Source organism: Onychomys torridus, chromosome 22 (genome assembly GCF_903995425.1).
Source record: "Onychomys torridus chromosome 22, mOncTor1.1, whole genome shotgun sequence".
Taxonomy (NCBI): Eukaryota; Metazoa; Chordata; class Mammalia; order Rodentia; family Cricetidae; genus Onychomys; species Onychomys torridus.
The window spans coordinates 6,266,625-6,287,501 of NC_050464.1; the positions used below are offsets into that span (position 1 = coordinate 6,266,625).

The 20,877-nt window shown below is 46.0% G+C and overlaps 1 protein-coding gene across 3 annotated transcripts; it reads right to left on the bottom strand.

Moving 5' to 3' along the window:
- Positions 1–1,127: 1,127 nt before the first annotated feature.
- On the bottom strand, positions 1,128–18,854 carry Zkscan5 (zinc finger with KRAB and SCAN domains 5). 3 transcript variants are annotated; one of them, XM_036171749.1, is made up of 7 exons: positions 17,693–18,854; positions 14,911–15,043; positions 10,907–10,989; positions 10,119–10,254; positions 4,055–4,648; positions 3,381–3,547; positions 2,758–2,854 (listed from the first exon to the last, which is right to left on the bottom strand). In XM_036171749.1, the coding sequence occupies exons 1-7, from the start codon at positions 18,107–18,109 to the stop codon at positions 2,822–2,824; spliced, it is 1,563 nt and encodes a 520-aa protein (XP_036027642.1). In that variant the 5' UTR covers positions 18,110–18,854; the 3' UTR covers positions 2,758–2,821. The 3 variants fall into 3 exon arrangements, with proteins under 3 accessions (XP_036027641.1, XP_036027640.1, XP_036027642.1); XM_036171748.1 differs by lacking the exon at positions 3,381–3,547 and having other exon boundaries at positions 1,128–2,854; positions 10,119–10,251; positions 17,693–18,853; XM_036171747.1 differs by lacking the exon at positions 3,381–3,547 and having other exon boundaries at positions 1,128–2,854; positions 17,693–18,853.
- Positions 18,855–20,877: the final 2,023 nt, after the last annotated feature.

Consider the following 20,877-nt stretch of genomic DNA (forward strand, 5'->3'; position numbering starts at 1 on the left):
AACTGCAGTCTGTGGAAAGTCAGCAGAACGCTTAGTAGTTAAAATGGTCTGGCCGCTGGCCAAAGTGAGTAGGGCTGAGGATATGCCTCAATTGGTAGTCTAAAATGCATGAAACCCTGGGTTTGATCCCTAAAATTACATACAACCCAGCATGGTGGTACACACCTGTGACCCCAGCACTGGGAGGTGGAGGCAGGGGAATCAATTTAAAGTCATCTTCCACTACATAATGAGTTGAAGTCAGCTTGACTCACTACACCATCTAGCTGTGAATAGGTACACAAGGGCCAAATCCTTTAATAAAACTTGGTCCCATTCATTCGATCGATCTAGCTGTTCACCTGATCTATATACACTACAAGCCAGTCCATAAATCAGCCTGTCTTTTCTTTTGTCTTTCCAAAGCCCCCTCCTGTAACTTATGGGATTGACCAGCATTACTCATTTCTCATACATTTACAAATTAAACTTTTTTCAATTAAAAAAAGTTTTTTCTGTCCCCCCCACCACCACCACTCCCCTTTGGCTTTTTGAGACAGGGTTTTTCTGTGTATCCCTGGCTGTTTTAGAATTCACTCTACAGACCAGGCTGGCCTCAAACTTACAGAGATCTGCCTGCCTCTGCCTCTCAAGTACTGGGTTTAAAGGTGTGCGCCACCACCACCTGGCTTTCCACTTTGTTTTTTTGAGACAAGATCTCATTGTTTGGCTCTGGCTGGCCTGACACTTGCTATATAGACCAGGCTGCCCCCAAACTCCGGAGGTATGCCACCACATCTAAGTCAAACTCTTAAAAAATTATGTGTGTTTGTATATGCAAGTACCATAGCGCATGTATGGAGATCAGAGGACAGCTTACAGAAGTCAGTTCTCTCCTTCCACTATGTGGCTCCTACCGACTGAACTCAAGTTATCAATGGCAAGACTGGGTGGCCAGCCCTTTTACCCACTGAGTCAACTCACTGACCCTCCAGTACTTTAATGCTAGCTGACCTTGTTGCCAGTAGAATGAAAATGAAAATAGGCTGTGCTTCATGGAGAAGCTGTAAACTGGAGACAGCAGCAAGAAAACATCCCATCCATCCTCTGAACCCCAATTTTGCCAGAGAGAGAAACTTCAAGTCAACTTCTTTTCAAAAGGTTTAATTCTCAGGGTGGGAACAATGACCAGAGTGGTTGGGATAGTCATTTCTAGAAAAGGTTCTTTACTGAGGTACCAAGATGGGTATCATGCCACAGAGTTCCTTTCACTGCATGATTCTCTGAATAGCTATGCTGTTGAGGTGGGAACTACAAGTAAACGGATTTCTACGGCACTCATGAGGTTCTCTGTTATTTTCTGAGTTTCAATAAACAATGTCAAGACTTCTCTTCATCCACAGTACCCAGAGGTGTGTCTGTCTCTTTGCCTCTGACTGTCTCTGTCACTCAGGGGTCTCACTATGTAGCTCTGGCTGGCCTGGTATTTGCTATGTAAACCATATATTTGCCTGCTTCTGCCTCCCAAGGCTTACAGGCAAGTACCACCATACCTAGCCAGAGGTTCTCTTTTCATCTAGATTTCCAAGCATGAAGATGCTAACCAGAACACATCATGGATGCTACAGGGTCCCTGAAGGCTAAGTTCTACTTACAGGGTTTCCCCTCGACTGTAGGTTTGATGGTTAGGATGGAAAAATACTTGTTGTCATTACATTGATGACAGCCATAGAAGGCTGTCTCCCAACAGAAACCTTTCTTTATGCGTCAGGTGTTTAGGAATCCGTCCTCTCATGACTTCGCAGATGTTTAAAGAGGCTACAGCTCCAACTGAAACTCATTCCACATTCTTTGCATTGGAAGGGCTTCTCGCCAGTGTGAATTCTCTGGTGTTGACTGAGATGAGACTTCAGACTGAAGCCCCTTCCACATTCATTGCACTGATGGGATTTCCCACTGGGGCAGATTTTCTGATGTTGTTTTATGTGAGGACACTGGCCGGCACTGTCTCTGCATGCATCACATTTCTGGGGTTTCTCTGCAGTGTGAGTTCTATAATGCTGAATAAGGTCAGAACTGTAACTAAAGGCTTTCCCGCAGGTATCACACTGGTAAGGCTGCTCTTGTAACTCCAGCTTCTTATCCTCTATTACTGTCAAGTTCCAGCTACAGGCTTCTTCACAGATGCTGTTCTTCTCACTTTTCTGGCCCACGTGGAGCACTTGGTGTTCAAGGAGGCTGACATACTGGAAGAAGATTTCTCCACACTCGTGGCACTGGTGGGACTTCTCTCTAGAATGGAGTCGGAGGTGACCAGCGAGATGTGAACGTCTCCCAAATCCCTTCCCACACTCATTACATTTGAAGGGCCTCTCCCTGCTATGCACACTCTGGTGCTGAACGAGATGGGACCTCACTCGGAAGGCTTTCCCGCATAAATGACAAGTGTAGGGTTTTTCACCTGTGTGAACTCGATGATGTTGAGTAAGGTGGACACGTTGATTATAGCTTTTCCCACATTCCTCACACCTAAATGGTTTCTCCCCAGTATGGATTCGTCGATGCTGAATGAGGTGTGCACTCTGAATGAAGCATTTCCCACATTCATTACATTTATGTGGCCTCTCTCCTGAAGACTTTTTGTGGACATAGCTGAATTCGCTGCAATTCACCCTCTTTGAAGAAGGTTGTCCTAGGACTTCCTTCATGACAATGCCCTGCTGTTTACCTGCCCTGTCTTGTTCATAGCCTTCACTACACCCTTGAACCTGAGAAGCATTACTTTGGATTTCTTCTGATAGTTCTATGTCTGCTTCTGAAAATTCTGGAATTTTCTGAACGTTCAGTTTAGTGTTCTTACTTCTTCTGTCATTGCCTAAAAAAGTAAAAAGCAAACACAAAGTTCATCAGTTCTTTTACAGAAAAAGAATAAACTGTCAAAAAGAAATGTGGCGTAAGAGGGAACATATGTATCTACCTAATGCCAACAGCAATGAGAATACCATTGGTATGAGCCAATGAAGGGAATGAGACAAATACAACAAAACAGCGCTGGGGAGACGGCTCAGCAGCTGAGAGCACGGGCTGCTCTCCCAGAGGACCCGGTTCAGTCCGCATCACCACATGGCAGCTCACACCTGTCTGTAACTCCACGATCTGACACCCTCACACAGACGTGCATGCAGACAAAACACCAATGCACATAAAATAAAAAGAAAGAGAGAGGGAGAGACTTACTGGGCCAGGGATAGTGGCCCCTGTCTGTAATTCCAACAGCTGTGGGGCTGAAGCAGGAGGATATTGGGTTTGAGGCTAGCCATACTATATAAGTTCCAGGCCAGCCTGGGTTATATAGAATGAACTGAGAGATGGGATGTGAGGAGCTAGAAGTATTGACTCACTCCCATAGTCCAGCAGTTGGGAGGATGAGACAAGAGGGTTGCAAACTGGAGACCAGCCTGGGCTACACAGCAATCCTCGTGTTCAGGAGGTGGAAGCAGGAGAATCAGAAATTCAGCGTCATATCTGGCTACATAGAGTCCAAGGCCAGCCTGGGCTCCATGAGATGCTATCTCAAAAGAGAATAGAAAAATAAATACATATTTAAAAAATTCTTAAACTTAAATTAAGAATAAAATAAGCTATAATCTTTGGCCATTACCACAATTTATCTGTTTTTTCAGGGGCTGCGGTGTGCGGGGAGTTACTTTGTTTTTGTTTGTTAGTTATTGTTTGAGACAAAGTTTCACTATGTAGCTCTGGCTAGCCTAGAACTAAGTAGACCAGACTAGTTTTGAATTCACATCCATCCTCCTGCCCCTGCTTTCTAAGTGCTAGAATTAAAGGTGTAAGCCACCCTGCCCAGCCCATCTGTTCTTTCCTACTAAGCGAATAAATCATAGAACTAAGTAGACCAGACGAGTTTTGAATTCACATCCATCCTCCTGCCCCTGCTTCCTGAGTGCTAGAATTAAAGGTGTAAGCCACCCTACCCAGCCCATCTGTTCTTTCCTACTAAGTGAATAAATCAACATTTGCTTCTAGCCACTCCCGAACACATGCTCCCCGGACGTACAGCTTTGGGATTTCTCTCTGAAGTGGCGTTTCAGGTGCTCGATCAGGTGAGAGTGACGGCCGAAGCTCTTCCCACACTCATTACAACCGTAGGGCCTCTCCCCACTGTGGACGCTGTGGTGCTGCACCAGGTGGGAGCTCACTCGGAACGCTTTCCCACACACCTGACACTTGTAGGGCTTCTCGCCAGTGTGGACTCTCTGGTGCTGAGTGAGGTGCACCCGCTGATTGTAGCTCTTCCCACATTCCCCACACTTGAATGGTTTCTCTCCTGTGTGGATTCTCCGATGCTGAATGAAGTTTGAGGCTTGGAGGAAAAACTTCCCGCAGTCAGCGCACCTGTGACCTCGCTCACCGTTCGATTTCTGCTTACGGCTGACGTCTGGGCCTGAGTTCAGAGCTCTTTTCTGCCTTGACTTTGCCACGGTGGGATTCACCGGCCACCTCTGCGCCATGTCCTTCAGGTCGCTAAGTTCCAACTCTTGACTCTGAGCACAACTCCTTCCTGTGCTTCCCGCAGCCACCCAGTGTGAGTCAGCGCCGTCAGAAACCTGCTGTACCACAAGCTCTGGGTTGCCTTCCCTCGACTCATAATCTGAAACAGGAGAAGGAAACAGGCAGTCAGCTAGTACACACACTGCAAGAAAGTTCAGAGGGAGCCAGGATAAAGGAGGGAGACAAACATAAGTTGGGAATGCACGACGTTGGAAAATGACAATACAGGGATAGGATGAATATCAATGCAGGTGGGTGGCCATGAAGCTCAGTTGGTAGAGTGCTTGTAGAGCTACAGAAAGCCCTGGGTTCTGCCTCCAGTTGTGGCAGGGCAGGAGGATGAGAAGTTCAAGGTCATCCTTGGCTACACAGAGTTCTAGGCCAGCCTGATCTACATGAGACCCTGGTGACAGAAAGAGAGAGAAAGGAGGGAGGAGAGGGTTAGGACGGCAGGTGTGAGGCATCTGTCTTGTTTATGCAATGCTGGGGTGGCTCCCAGGCCTCTGAGCACTCTACGCACTCTACCAATGGAACTACAGCATAGTCTCCCTTTATGTACTTTACTTCAAATGTGATAAGTATTTGTTTTAACTTCTGGCCTTCTACGATCAGAAATCTGCAAGTATGAAAATGATAAAATGTGGCCTCTAAAGGAGAGAAGCTAAGGGGCAGAGACCCCTGGACATGGTCTCAATGTGGCGGATAGAGTGAAGCGGTGAAGGTGCGGAATGACAGTGAGGCAGCCAGGCCTGGTGTGGGGCACTGTTATTTATTAAGTGGTGCACTGTTATTTATTAAGCGGCGGCTGTTTACAGTGCAAGAGAAGCCATAACAACAACAAAACCCGCTGTAAGAGTTTATTAAGGGGAGGACACAGAAGGGTGCTTAGGCCTGTGGAAAGATCGTGCAGGAAGAGGAGGAGGCATGTGTGGAACCTGCTTTTATAGACCCCCCCCCAATCTCCCCACACATGCGCATATGGGCTTAAGTAGAATGTAAGGCCCTGGGATGACTAAGCATCATGCCAGCGGTCATGGGGGAGTGGCTAGGAATTCTAACAGGCACAAACCTGTAATTCCTGCTACTTGAGAGGCTAAAACAGAAGGATCAAAAGTCCAGGTCAGCCTGAACAGTGAATTCAAGACTTGCCTGGACAACTAACTTCCTAAGATCCTTTCTCAACATAGAAAGTAAAAAGAGGCCGGTCGATGGTAGGTGCAGCCTTTAATCCCAGCACTCGGGAGGCAGAGGCAGGTGGATCTATGAGAGTTTGGGGCTAGCCTAGTCTACATATCAATTTTTAGGCTAGCCAGGGATACACAGAGTCCATGTCTCAAAAGAAAAAAAGGTGGGGGCTAGAGAGATGAGATGGCTCAGTGGTTAAGAGCACTAACTGCTCTTCCACAGGTCCTGAGTTCAATTAGTTCCTGAGCTCAATTCCCAGCAACCACATGATGGCTCACAACCATTCATAATGAGATTTGGTGCCCTCTCTGGCCTGCAGGCATACATGCAGGCAGAACACTGTATACATAATAAATAAATCTTTAAAAAAAGAAAGAAAGAAAGAAAGAAAGAAAGAAAGAAAGAAAGAAAGAAAGAAAAGAAAAAGGTGGGGAGAAGGCTGGGGATGTAACTCAGTGTACATTAGCACATGCAGATTAGTATAATGCAAGAGGTCGGGGGTTCAACCTGCAGTACCACAAAAAAAAAAAAAAAAAAAAAAAAAATGGTGAGAGAGAGAGACAGAAAAATCAAAACTCAAGACTGACATAGTATGGTATTGGAGAGATGGCTCAGCAGTTAAGAACACTGACTGCTCTTCCAGAGGACCCAGGTTCAATTCCCAGCACCCACATGACAGCTAACAACTGTCTATAACTCCAAGATTTGACACCCTCACACAGACATACATGCAGGCAAAAAAACACCAATGCACATAAAATAAAAATAAATGACATAGTAAACAAGTGTGGCTGGATTTGAACTCATAATCCTACATGAAACCTGAATGGGTACCCAATGCACACACATACTGAAAGGATATACGGCGCTGGTGGCTGTTGCTGGTTACCGTGTGGAAAGGTCACAGTCATGACAGAACCTAGTGATACCTTTTAGAGCTTTATTAGGAGAAGGAGAGAGACAGAGAGAGAGCCAGAGCCGGCGGAGGGGAAACACAGATAGAGGGGCGCAGAGAGAGAGAGAGAGAGAGAGAGAGAGAGAGAGAGAGAGAGAGTGTGGGGTTGCATGTCCAGCTTTTAGGCTGGGATGCAGTCACCCACTGATGACGTAACAAGGCGCCAGACAAGACCCCCGAGCTGCACATGTACAGAATCCTTACACACACACACACACACACACACACACACACACACACACACACCTGATAACTGGTAAGTACCTCTCTTTGTATTAACTGAAATACATAAGCAGCACTAATAAACTTAAATTACACAAGTGATCTGTATTAATTTAAGAGAATGAAGAAAATGTTTTAATTAAACATGACACTAATTTTTTAACTTATGTGTGTCTGTGTAGGACATGTGCATGCTGGTGGCTTTGGAGTCCAGAAGACTACACTAGATCCCCTGAAACTGGAGTTGCTGGGAGCGGGGCCCAGCTCAGGTCCATTAGAAGACTGCAAGAACTCTTAGCCACCAAGCCATCTTCCCAGTCCAGAATACAATGTATTTAACATATAAGTGATTTATTGAGATAAAAGACTACCTCTATGGGGGGCTGGAGCTCTTTCAGAGGACCTGGGTTCAATTCCCAGTACCCATATGGCAGCTCACAACTGTCTGTAACTCCAAGATCTGACACCCTCACACTGACAGGCATACATGGCAAAACACCAATGCACATAAAATAAAAAAAAATAAATTAATTAAAAGACTAACTCTAAGATCCCAACAGACTGATGAACAGAAGACATGCACAAATAAATCGGGCCAAACAAAATACAGGGGTTGGTGAGATGGCTCAGCGGGACAAACGTACTTGCCCCTACCCCCGTGCCTGAGGACATGAGGATTCCTGGAACCCAGATGGTGGAAGGAGAGAACTGACTCCTACAAACTGTCTTCTGTCTTTTATATGTATACTGTGACACACACACACCTGGTTCCTCGTTAAGGGCTAGGCCAGTTCGGGACATTCTCTGAGGACATTCCCTGAGGACATTCCCTGAGGACATTCCCCAGGGCCCTGACGTATAGAGAAGGATTAATTCCTTGTATAAAATCAGGGGGGTTGGGGATTTAGCTCAGTGGTAGAGGGCTTGCCTAGCAAGCGCAAGGCCCTGGGTTCGGTCCTCAGCACTGAAAAAAAAAAAAAAAAATCAGGGCTGTGGTTATCAGTCCCAAGGCTGTTGAGCAGCAGGTCTATAATGCAATTGAGATGTCCTCTGTCCCCTTTGTGCAACATTGCTGGGTTGGCTTCCTGCTGACTCTGTCCCATCGTGTGATAGCTTTTGCTGACCTTGTCCCATTTCTCTTCCGGCAAGCTGTACATAAGACAGTGTGCCTCTTAATAAACCTGCATGAGCCGTCAGCCTGTGCAGGACTTCCTGATCTCAAACTTTCCTCAGCCCCTGGTCTGGTCCTTCCCTTTAAGACCCTGTCACTGAAGAACGACCAGATCAACCACCAACAAATAAGTAAATGTAAAAAGAGGGCAGATTGATCAGGGTGGTGGCGGTGCACACCTTTAGTCCCAGCACTCAGGAGGCAGAGGCAGGCAGATCTCTGTGAGTTCAAGGCCAGCCTGGTCTTCAGAATGAGTTCCAGGACAACCAGAGCTCCACAGAGAAACCAAAGAAACAAACAAACAAAAAAGGGGGTGGATTGATGCTATGAGAATGGGAATGGAAAATGAGTGAAGAGGCAACAAAGAATTAATGCCACTGAGATACAGTAATGGGGTTGGGGATTTAGCTCAGTGGTAGAGCGCTTGCCTAGCAAGCACAAGGCCCTGAGTTCGGTCCTCAGCTCTGGGGGGCGGGGGGGGGACACAGTAATCACCACTCTATAAAGAAATATTCAGTGACATCTCATATGTTCTCACGGTTAATTTTCATCGTCAATGGACTGGATTTGGCATCACCTAAGAAAGAAGTACCTGGAAGTGTGAGGGTACTTCCAGAAGGATTAGCAGAGGGAAGAGCGGCCTTGAATGGGAGTGGCATCATCCCAGGGGCTTTGGCCTGTACAGAAAGCAGAACACAGAACTCAACCCTTTTGCTTCCTCACTGTGGATGCAATGTAACCAGCTGCCTCAGACATCTGCTACCAGACCTTCCTCACCAGGTGGGCCGTACCCTCAAACTGTGAACCCAAATCGCCACTTCCGCCCTTAGGGTGCTGCTCATCTGGGATTTTGTTACAGAATCGAGAAAAGTACTGAACACAGGAGTTTTCATGAGTAAGGACTATTCTACTAAGAATTACCCACCTTGGGCTGGACAGGAGAAGTGGCTTGATGATTGAGAGCATTACTGCTCTTGCAAAGATTGAGAGCATTACTGCTCTTGCAAAGATTGAGAGCATTACTGCTCTTGCAAAGATTGAGAGCATTACTGCTCTCGCAAAGATTGAGAGCATTACTGCTCTTGCAAAGATTGAGAGCATTACTGCTCTTGCAAAGGACTGGAGTTTGGCTCCTGGCCCCACGTCGAGTGGCGCACTACTAGAGGAGATCTGACACCCTCTTCTGGTCTCCTCCGGCACCCGGCATGCACATGGTGAGCACACAGACATAAAGTAATCTAAAACATACACAGGGGGCTGGTAACGTGGCTCATCAGTAAAACCACTTGCCTTGCAGGTCTGGCAGCCTGTTTGATCCCTGTAACCAACATAAGGCTGGATAAACAGAACTGATTCCACGTCGTTGTCCTTTGCAAGCGTGATAGCGCACACCTTTGATTACAGCTTTTGGGAGGCAGAAGCAGACGGATCTCTGTGAGTTTGAGGCTAGCCTGGTCTACATAGCAAGTCCAGGCCAACCAGGACTACAGAGTGAGATTCTCTCTCAGAAGAAAAAAAGTTGTCCTCTGACCTCCATACTATGGCACACAAACATATCATACATATGCATAATACTAAACAAGTTAATAACAATTAGTAAAAAATTAAAAAACTACCTCCCTTGTACTAATAGTCCTTCAATCACACCCTTGTTAAGTTAGAAACAATAAGCAGAAAAGGTTGATTTACTTTCATAGATTATAAAGTAAAGGAGACTGGAGTGATGCTCAGCAGTTAAGAGCATTGGCTGCTCTGGCAGAGGATCCAGGTGTGATTCTCAGCACTCTGTGGCTCATAACCAACTCCAATTCCAGAGAATTCAACACCTTCTTCTGGCCTCTGTAGGTACCAGGCACACATATGATGCACACACATGAAGGCAAAACACTCACACATATAAAATAAAATAAAAAACCTTGAAAGATTATAAAATAAAGCATAGCAGTTAAAGCATGCATGTGAAAGGACATGATACACAGACTCTTCACAAGGTAGCAAAACTGGTGAGTCCTCCGCATGCAGGTTGACAGTTCTTACCCACAGGAGTGATACTCTCACAACTCTCCTTTCTGCCATCCCTACTAAGAGACTTCTGGGACTGGTCCATATGTCCCCATTCCTCCAGGATGAAGGACACAGCCACATCAGCCACATCTTCAATTTTCACCAACTTCTGAAATGGGAGATCTCTGCTAAATTCCCACTCCCTGTGTGCAAATCTGCAGGAAGGGCAAAACCTGGGGGTACTAGTCAGTAGCCAGGGGAGAGACTGTGCATCCAGATGGGAAGTATTAAGCAGAAAGGAAAAAGATAGAGGGAATGAATGGAAGGCAGCCACCATGGATGGGCCTGGAAGCTGGTTAAGTGCCTGGTAAAGATGGTGTCACAACCTAGAATCACTGGGGAAGTGAGCCTCGATGAAGGGATGTCTAGAACAAGATGGCCTATGGACAGGCCTCTGAAGACTCTTTTCTTAATAAAAGAATAGCTGTGGGAAGATCCAGCATACTGTGGGTGGTACCACTCTCCAGGTTTGACTCCTGGATTGTGTAAGGGTTGAGAGGGCTAGCTGAGTGGGCATGCATTTCTTTTTCTCTGCTCTGGATTGTGGATATGTGACCAGCTATCTCAGGTTCCTGCCACTCTAACCTGCTCACCACGGTGCACTGTGACCTAGAAAGTGAGCTAAAACAAATCCTTTCTTCCATAGGCTGTGTTTATCAGGACATTCTGTCACAGTAACCAGAAATAAAACTAGGACAGATGGGGATGGAGGCCGAGAAGGTGCATGGGTTCTCATGGAGGACAGAAGAGCGCTTGCTCACCTGGGACCCGGTTGAGAGGAGTGAGGCTGTCAGCTCCTGGCTGTCCTTCGGGGCAATGGAAGGAACCTGGAGAACAGGAAGGGCTGAGAGTGGAGACAAAGGTGTAAATGAGACTATCTGGTAAGGCTCTCAGTGCCATCATGCTCCTCCATTGCCCACGGAGCCCTGAGGCACTGTCCTCCCTCCACATTACTCCCTCTTCTCCCCAAACACCAGACTAGCTGGGCATGTGGGCACAGGAGGCAGAGGCCAGTGGACTTCTATGAGTTCAAGGCAAGGCAGGGACACTTAGTGAGACCCTGTCTAAAAACAAAATTTCTCAGTCTCTCTGCTTTGGTCAAGCAAATCCCTGCTGGGCCATACCTCAGTAATAGATACATTCAACTATGCTTAGGGCAAATTGGTATTTCCCAAAGCTCAGAGTTTCCCAGGTTTTTAATGTGCTAACAAGTCACCTTCAGATCTCAGTACAGGGCAGATTCTGCCTCACTCAAACTCCTACACTAATCAAGTCCTCCTGCCTCAGCTTCCCAAGTAGCTGGTACCACAGGCATGTGCCACTGTGCCCAGCAGTATGGACTGGTCTATTAACAAGGTCTAATGAACACAATTTAGTTTTTGAGTTTTTCTTATTGACCAACTTAAAATTATTATTTTTTTAAAGATTTATTTATTTATTATGTATACAGCATGTATGACCAGAAGAGGACGCCAGATCTCACTACAGATGGTTGTGAGCCACCATGTGGTTGCTGGGAATTGAACTCAGGACCTCTGGAAGAGCAAGCAGTGCTCTTAACCTCTGAGCCATCTCTCCAGCCCTTAAAATTATTTTAAGAATAGGATTAAAGCCAGGAGTGGTAGTGCACACACTTTAATAACAGCACTCAAAAGACAGGCAGTCAAGAAGACCTCTGTGAGTTCAAGGCCAGCATGGTTTACATAGTGAATTCTAGGACAGCCAGAGCTCCATGAGACCCTGCCTCAAAGGAGGGGTGGGGTTACAATATTTATATTGAGGCTTCCTAAAGAACAAAAAAGAAATTTTTGTTTTACAACTAGAATGATACTCATTGCATGTAATAATTTCTATGCTTGGTCTCAACCACAAGGTTGACAAATATCCACATGCACACTGCTAGAAATCTGTTTCCTCATCTTCAGAGTTACTTAATGTTTGTTTCTAAGCACTGTTCATTCACTATTCCCAGCAAGGCCACAGTAAACTAAAGTAAAGTAAAGTAAAGTGCACTGGACAGTGTTCTGTCAACTTGACAAAGCTGCGGTCATCTAGAGGAGAGACTCTTGGTTGAGAAAATGCCTCCATAAGCAAGTCTCTAGGGCATTTTCTTGATTGATGATCAAAACGAGAGAGCCCAGGTCACTGTGTGTAGTGCCACCTTTGGCCTGGTGGTCCTAGGTGCTATAAAGCAAGCTGAACAAGCTGTAAGGAATAAACCAGTAAACAGCACTCCTCCATGGCCTCTGCAGCAGTTCTTGCTTCCAGGTTCCTCCCTTGAGTTCCTGGCCTGACTGCTCTGGGTGATAGACTACAAGCTGTAAGATGAAATAAATTCTTTCTTCACCAAGTTGCTTTTGGCTGTGATGTTTTGCGTTGGGTGGTTTGGTGTGTCAACTTGACACAAGCTAGAGTCATCAGAGCCTCAGTTGAGGTAAGGTCTCCTTGAGATCCACCTGTAAGGCATTTTCTCATTTAGTGAGCAATGGAGGAGAGCCCAGCCCATGGTGGGAGATGCCATCCCTGGGCTGTTGGTCCTGGTTCTATAAGAGAGCAGGCTGAACAAGCCATGGGAAGCAAGCCAGTAAGCAGCTCCCCTCCATGGTCTCTGCATCAGCTCCTGCTTCCAGGATCCTGCCCTGTTTTGAGTTCCTGTCCTGACTTCCTTCAGTGATGAACAGCAATGCTGAAGTGTAAGCCTGATAAAGTCTCCTCCCACCCCAACTTGCTTTTTGGTCATGGTGTTTCATCACAGCAACAGAAACCCTAAGACATGCTTTATCACAGCAACTGAAAGCTAATTAAAACAAGAAATCAGTACCAGGAGTGGGGATTGATGTGACAGACCTAACTATATTAAAAGAACTAAGGCTTTCTCAGTCAGTACTGAATCATTTGGCACAAAGATCTTTCCCAAGTGATGTTTCCCAACAAGTTCTAGGACCATCCCATTGTTCCAAAAGGACAGTATTATATAACAGTATTCTTTAATCTGTTATGATATTTGCATGTCAAAATATACTGTATACAAAGAGGTTTGATTTTTACTAAAGTGTCTTAAAAAGTAGGGGTAATTTGTAGGGGAACTGGGAGGCTGGGAATGTAACTCAGCTGGTAGAATGTTTGCCTGACACATATTAGCCCCTTGGGTTCCATCCCTAGCATCATAGAACCAGACATGGTGGTGCACGCCTGTAATCTCAGCACTCTTAGAGTAGAAACAGGAAGATCAAGAATTCAAACCATCAACAGTTAATAGTGAGTTTGAGGCTAGCTGGGCTATATGGGACCATATCTCAAAACAAACAAGACGTGGGGCTAGAGAGATGGTTCAGTGCTTAAAAGCACATACTGCTGTTACAGATGACCAGAGTAAGGTTCCCAGGTCCCACATCAGGCAGCTCACAATTACTTACAATTTTATTTTCAAGATGGTTTCTCTGTGGAGAAAGATAGTTTTTTTTCAAGATGGTTTTCTCTATTGCCCTGGCTGTCCCAGAACTCATTCTGTAGACCAGGCTGGCCTCCAACTCAGATCCATCTGCCTCTGCCTCCTGAGTGTTGTGATAAAGGTGTGTGCCCCCACTGTTTAATCACCTGTAATTCTAGTTCCAGGGGAATCAGTGCCTCTTCTGAACTCTGCAGGTAATGCATGCACATGGTGCACATATACATGCAAAACAAAAACACTCATACATATAAAATAAAAATAAATGTTAAAAAAAAATCTAAAACTCTCCAAAATAGTCCCTATACTTAGAGACACTGTCTTCTGTTGTAGGAACTTAGCAGTTACTGTATCTGAGGTAGACATTAGAATAAATACTTTTCATTGTATCCAGGGCAAACATTAGAGTGAATAGTTGTTTTCTAGAAGTACTTTGACCTTGAAGAATCCTTGTGGAAAACAGTGATTGTTTTCTGTGATTTGTAGAATTGTTTTTCTGAAAGGGTGTTGCAGTCTTCACATGACTTTGGTCACAAGACATCTCAGGCACACCTGAGGCTCTTGGATTATTGTGTAATGCAAAAGATACACAGTAAAGGACTAAAGTCATGAGGGCATGTGATGCTTTCCTTCAGAGAGACATAGATTAGGTTAGGAACCTTGGTATGAGGAAATACTTCACCCAAAAAACTTTGTGTAACAATCAATGAATATGCCTTTGTGTGCCTGTTTGGGATTCGGTTCATCAGAGGCTACACCTTCCTGCTGCCACACAGGCCTTAAAATTTCTTCTTGGAGTAACCTCTTTGACTGACCCACACAACACAGATTACCCTGACAGTCTTCATTATCATTTTGGCCACAGGGAATGGAACCCAAAACCGTGCCCTTACTAAAGATACACTCTACCACTGAGCTATGTATGGACTGTCCCTATTATAGCTTTCTGAGTTTTGCTTTATTTGTTTTTGAGACAGGGTCTCAAGTAGTCCAGCCTCAAACTTGCTCTGTAGCCAGGATGACCTTGATGGTCCTCCTGCCTCTGCTTCCTGTGCTGTGGTCACAGGTATGCTCCACATCTGGCAGTACTGGGGACAGAACCCAGAGCTTCATGCATGCTAGGCAAGCACTCTGCCAACTGAACCAAACCCTCAGTTTATGGATTTTGAGTGAAAGTGTGATATAGTCTCAGTCATCCAAAAAGCTGTTCCTCTCTCAAGGGAGTCCGCCTGCCCATACTCCAGGCCCTCTTTTGCCCATGTGACCAGAGCTCCCATGTTCTGGTCACACTGAATGCACGGAATGGATGAGCCTCACCATTTTCCTCCAGAAGATTCTGTGGCTCTTGATCAGACTGGGCCTCCACAGGCAGAAACTGGTGACTGAAGGACTCCTGCATGGCTCCGGATGGTACCATCTTCTGAGGAAGCACTTCAGGACATGTGACAATCTAACAATCACAACTACAACCAATCAGCAAAATTATAGACGGGAATGGAAAAGAACCCAATAGAGTCCATTAGACTGTCACCAGCCCCCTGCTCAATACTGAACTGGAGTCTACAAAGAGCCAGGCTCTGACTAAATAGCAGTTTAACACACATAGATTACTTCTACTGGGAAATGACTTCCATGAGACATACCCACATGCAAATACACAATTATGAACTCCATGTTAGACAAGAAAGATATACAGCTACAGGACAGAACAAGTGAGACCCACTTTAGCCTGAGAGGCTAGGGAAGGGTGTCACTCTGTAAACACCTAAAAGATGTGAAGAAGGGGCTAGAGAGATGGTCCAGTGGTTAAGAGCACTGGCTACTCTTCCAGAGGACCCGAGTTCAGTTCCCAGCATCTACATGGTGGCTCATAACCATCTGTAACTCCAGCTCCAGGGAATACAGTGTCCTCTTCTAGCTTCTGAGGGTACCAGCATACCTGTGTGCATACACACACACAAATCTTTTTTAAATAATTGTTTTTAAAAAGAAGGCAGCCAAAGGCAAAGGGAGAGAAGAAACCCAGGTACACAGAGAGTGTTCTCAAACCTTCCCTCAGGCAAAATAGGGTATTTGATCCAACCCAGGATCCCAAAGAAAGAGGGTAAGGGTAAAGGCAAGAGATGAAATGGGAGAATGGAAAGGTCATTATGGGACTCAGGAAGCCACTGCTGGTCAGAATAACATTTAAGAAAGCTTATGTTCCACATGCCTGTAGTTCCAACACTCAGCAGAGAGAACCAGGAGGTCTCTATAAACCAGCAAGGTCTCTTTATTCCCTGCCTCAAAAAAAAAAAAAGACTTAAGCTACTTCATGTCCAGCATGATATCAGCCTCTACCATCCTGTTCTTGGCCCTCAATCCAACCTAGGATGTATATAATTACCCTGCTCCAAGGCACAGCTTACTCCTAGAAACTGTGGAAGGCATTAAAATCCTGCCACCCCTCCCTTGCTATCTGAGTCACAGGCTGAGCTAAAGTTGACCAAGAGTCTGAGGATGTTCTGGAACTCTGGAGTACCCCTCATCCTCAGGGTGGGAATGATGAGATCAGCACCTTACACTAAGATACAGACACTCCAAGGAACAAGTAGAACCCTCAAGGAAACTTCAAACTCTGCCAGACCCATAGGCTTTTGTTCTGTTTGTTTTTAGACAGAGGCTTTCCTTCTCAGAATCCTCCTGTCTCAGCTTCCCAAGTGCCAGATGAAAGGTGGTTCCCACCAAATCAAGCTCTAAGTTCATAAGAAAGGACACTGAAAGGAAAAACCAGAGGGAAGGAAATGCCAAAACTGTTTATACCTCAAATAATTTCAAAGCAGACTCGGAACCAGCAAAATAGGACCATCAAAATAGAATACAAACATCAAAAAGAGATGCCCCAAACAGGCAGAAGTTTAACAAGTGATAAAAGATAGCATTTTACTTTTGAGGCAGGGTCTCTCTCCCTATAATTTTGGCTAGCCTAGAACTCTTTATGTAGACCAGGATGACCTTGAACTCATAGAGATTCATCTGCCTACCTCTGCTTCCCAACTGCTGGGATTAAAGGTGTGTGCCAAAAGATGGCATTTTAATAAGAAAAGGGTTCCTTTAAATTGTGCTGTACAGGGACGGTGGTGCTGGAGAGATGGTTCACAGGTTGATGTAATAGCACATACTGCTCCTGTGAGGTCCCAGCTCAGTTCCCAGCCCTCACGCCAGGTGGCAGTCAGTGAACACAATGCCATCCAAGGGCATCTGTACTCACATGCACAAACCCAGACACACAAACACACAATTAAAATAAGAACTAGAGAGATAGCTCAGTGGCTTAAAGCACTGGCTGTTCCTGCAGAGGACCTGGGTTTGATCCCCAGCACTCATGTGGTGGCTCACAACCATCTGTAAACCTAACTCCAAGGTATGTAACATCATCTTCTAGGCTCCATGGGCACATACACACCTGCAGGCAGAACACTAAGATGCATAAAATAAATAATTCTAAAAACATAAAATAGTTTCTTAAAAAGTTGCTGGAGAAATGAGATAGCTGGAACCATAACAAAGACACTCTCTAGATGAAGCAGTCTGTTAAAAAATAATTTAAAAAGGACTAAGGAAAGGTTTTCATAAACTGAAATGAAGAGAACCTTCTAAAGTATGAACCCTAAAAACCAGGACATAAGAGCTACATTGGTTCATAAATAAGCACAAAAGATTCCGCAACTACAAACTGGAAAAACAGTATATGCCGATACAAAAGGCACAATGCCTATTGTTTCTAATAGGTAAGAAATGCAATTAAGAAACACAAGCATAATTTGCAAAAATCAGAAAGGGAGAAGGAGGAGGAAGAAGAGAAACAATATTCTTTGAAACTCATTGCTTGTTGGGTATGGTGGCGCATGCCTTTAATCCCAGCACTTGGGAGGCAGAAGCAGGAGGATCTCTGTGAATTCGAGTCCCCTCGGGTCTACATAGTGAAGTCCAGAATACCCAAGAATACACAGTGAGACCGTCCAAAAACAAAAGAAAATCAAAATATGACTGACTGAAGCACCAGAGGCCTAAGACTCTCAGCCCTGCTTGGCAGCTCCTTCCTCACTGCCCCACTCACCTGTTGCCTGTGCTCCTCCAGCTCTCTCTGGATACTCTCTATCACAGCCACAGCTTCTTCTCCATTCTCGGGGTGATGTTCTCTCACCCAGGCCTGGAACTCCTCAGGCAGGATGGCGAGGAACTGCTCCAGCACCAGCAGCTCCAGGATCTGCTCCTTGGTGTGCAGCTCCGGCCTCAGCCACTCACAGCAGAGCACCCGGAGCTGGCTAAGAGCGTCCCTCGGTCCTGCTGCTTCATGGTACTGGAAGTGCTTGAAGCGCTGGTAAAAAGTCTCCAACACTGGCCGGTTGTATCCCTGCATCCAGGAACAGTCCTCTTCTTCCACTTTCACTATGAGAAGGTCAGCTTGCTCTTGCGAAGAAGTCTCAGCTGGAGGCTCTAAGTGTACAACTGCTCTGGATTCTGTCATTATCATTCCAACTCAGTCTCTAGAGGTTGCCCGTTACACTGACCCAATTCGTTCTCTGCTCTTCTCTGAAGGGCACTTTTTGCAGTGAACAACCTTCCTGGTATGTCGGGAATTATCATTAGCCAAGAGAGGTGGCAAAGACGTCATCTATACTAAAGAAAACCACTCAATAAAGTCATTCACTATAAGTCAGTCATCACTTCATCCATAAAATTACTAATAGTAACTACGTCCAGATTTTAAAAACGCAAAGAAAGGCCATAAAAAAGTGACATCAGGCCCAACGTTTTAGAAATGAAAAAGTACACATCTCATATAAATAGCCGGACTAGATTACTCCAGACAGAGTCGTTTCTTCTCTCTATCATAAGCCAAACTTAAGTCAGAACAGGAGTGAAACCTATTAAAACGGTCATATCTGGTCCTAGCTTTCAAGCCATAAGGGCTTGACAGGTAAACAGAAGACTTCATTAGTTCTAGGAGAAAGCACAGGTGTAGACAGAAATTTGGACCTGGATTCCTCGGAACAGCTCCTGACCCGGAGACAGAGACCGACGGGTCAAGGTTAGGGACAGGACCTCAAGTGTGGACACAATGCCCTACTCGCTCTTCTCCAGTCCCTAAGTCCAGGGGACCCAAAGATCAAACTCCCCGCAGCCCAGGCTTGGAAGATGGAGTTCTCACAAGCCAAGAGAGAGCAGCGTCCGACACTTTCCAACAGTTCCTCGCCGGAAGTAACCAAGTGCTAGCTTCAGCCATAAATCCCACCCCCAAGAGCGCTTCCGCAGCCTCTCTAGGAATCCCGGAGGTCCTCGCAGCGCAGCGGGAGGGAGGAGCTACTTCTGGACCCGTCCCCTTGCAGAACTGACCAATCAGCGAGCCGCAGGCAAGCCGTCACTGGAACCTGAGGAAAATAGCTCTAGTATCTGTTTCCCACCCCAAAAACCATCGCTTGCGCTCCGCCCCGCCCCTGCTAGTAAGGCTAGAGGGCGGGCCTTAGGGGCGGGCCCCCACTCTCTCGCGTCTGATTGGTCGAGAACGGCTCCCCCCCCAACACACACACTCTAAGGAATTTAAGTTGGTCTGCACCTTGTTGCCAGCTCACAACTCTTGGAATTCTATCACTGCCTCGCCGCTTTTCCAAACATACCCCAAAAACATTCTTTACTGCCTTAGTGTCGAGAGCCAGGGGCTCATAGAACTACATCTCCCAAGAAGCCGCGCGCGAGCAACACAGTTTAGTCAATGTGGCTACGGCTCACCTCGGTCTCCAGGGTTTATTAAGATGCTGCACCCGGTGGACGGGACGGCTTTCTGATATTTATCTTACTGCCAAGCCTGATGACATGAGTTCGATCCCTGGGTTCGAGATACCCAAATGTTATGGAAGTCAAAAGTCGCTGTGTACGCTCCTCCACCCAGCTCAGGCACTAGGGAAATTAATTTTTTTAATATTAAAAGGCAACAGGGGATCTATTCCGAAGGTAGGGGGTTCTCTCAATTGATTGTTCACACTTGCTCTCTTCTCACGACTCACTTGACAAGCCTTTAAAAAAAAGTAATAATTGCTGGGCGGTGGTGGCGCACACCTGTAATCCCAGCACTCGGGAGGCAGAGCCAGGCGGATCTCTGTGAGTTCGAGGCCAGCCTGGTCTACCAAGTGAGTTCTAGGAAAAGGTGCAAAGCTACACAGAGAAACCCTGTCTCGAAAAAAAAAAAGTAATAATTATAACAGCAGATGTAGCAAAGGTAAGATTACGCCAGGAGCCTGGCAGCCTGCTGGCTGAGAAGAAACCACATTTCAAAACAGGGGAGTTTTGTTTAAATCCTGTTATCCCAAACCATAAATCTCCATCTTTAATAATTTATCCCTCTCCTATTGTGTTTTGGTCACTTTCCAAATCTTTCGCGGACGGGCAATACCAAAGTTCCTGCCGTCACTCCTTAGGGGAACACTGAAACAGACCACTGTGGAATTGCAACCTCTGTAAATAGTTGAAGACCCAATTAGAGAATAAAGACCACAGCGCTGTAGGGCGGCAGGGAGGGCGTCTCTTGGAGTAGTGAGATTGTCATTCTGAAATCCCTGAGTTCCATCTCCAGCACCAAGGAGCTGGGGAGTGAAATAAAGAATTATAAGTGCTGGAGAGATGGTTCAGTGGTTAGGAACATTTCCTGCTCTCCCCAGATGATCTGGGTTCCCAAAATTTTCATGGCTAACAACCTTCAGTAACTCTAGTTCTTGGGTATTTGATGCCCTCTTCTGGCCTCTGTGTGCACTGTATGTACATAATGTGAATCAGAGATATGTTGCCCACACCCCTCCTGCCCCCCACCCCCATAGTGAGATAGGATCTCTCACTATGTAGCTTTGGCTGTCCTGTAACTCACTATGTAGACTAAGCTGGCCTCGAACTCACAAAGATCCGCCGGCCTCTGCCTCTGCCTCTGGAGTTCTGGAATTAAAGGCATGTGCCACCACTGCCCGGCAGCAACTATTATGTCTCTACACCATGTTATGGGAGGCGGGAATTGAACCCAGATACTCAATAAGAGCATCTAGTGCCCTTAACCCCTGAGCCATCTCTCCAGCCCCCTTTGTTTGTTTGTTTATTTATAGACAGGGTTTCTCTGTGTAGCCCCAGCTGCACTGGAGCTCTCTCTGTAGACCAGGCTGGCCTCGAGCTCATAGATCTGCCTACCTCTGTCTCCCAGTGCTAAAGGCCTGTGCCACCACCTCCTCGCTCCCACGCCTCTCCCGCCCTCCGCCCCTT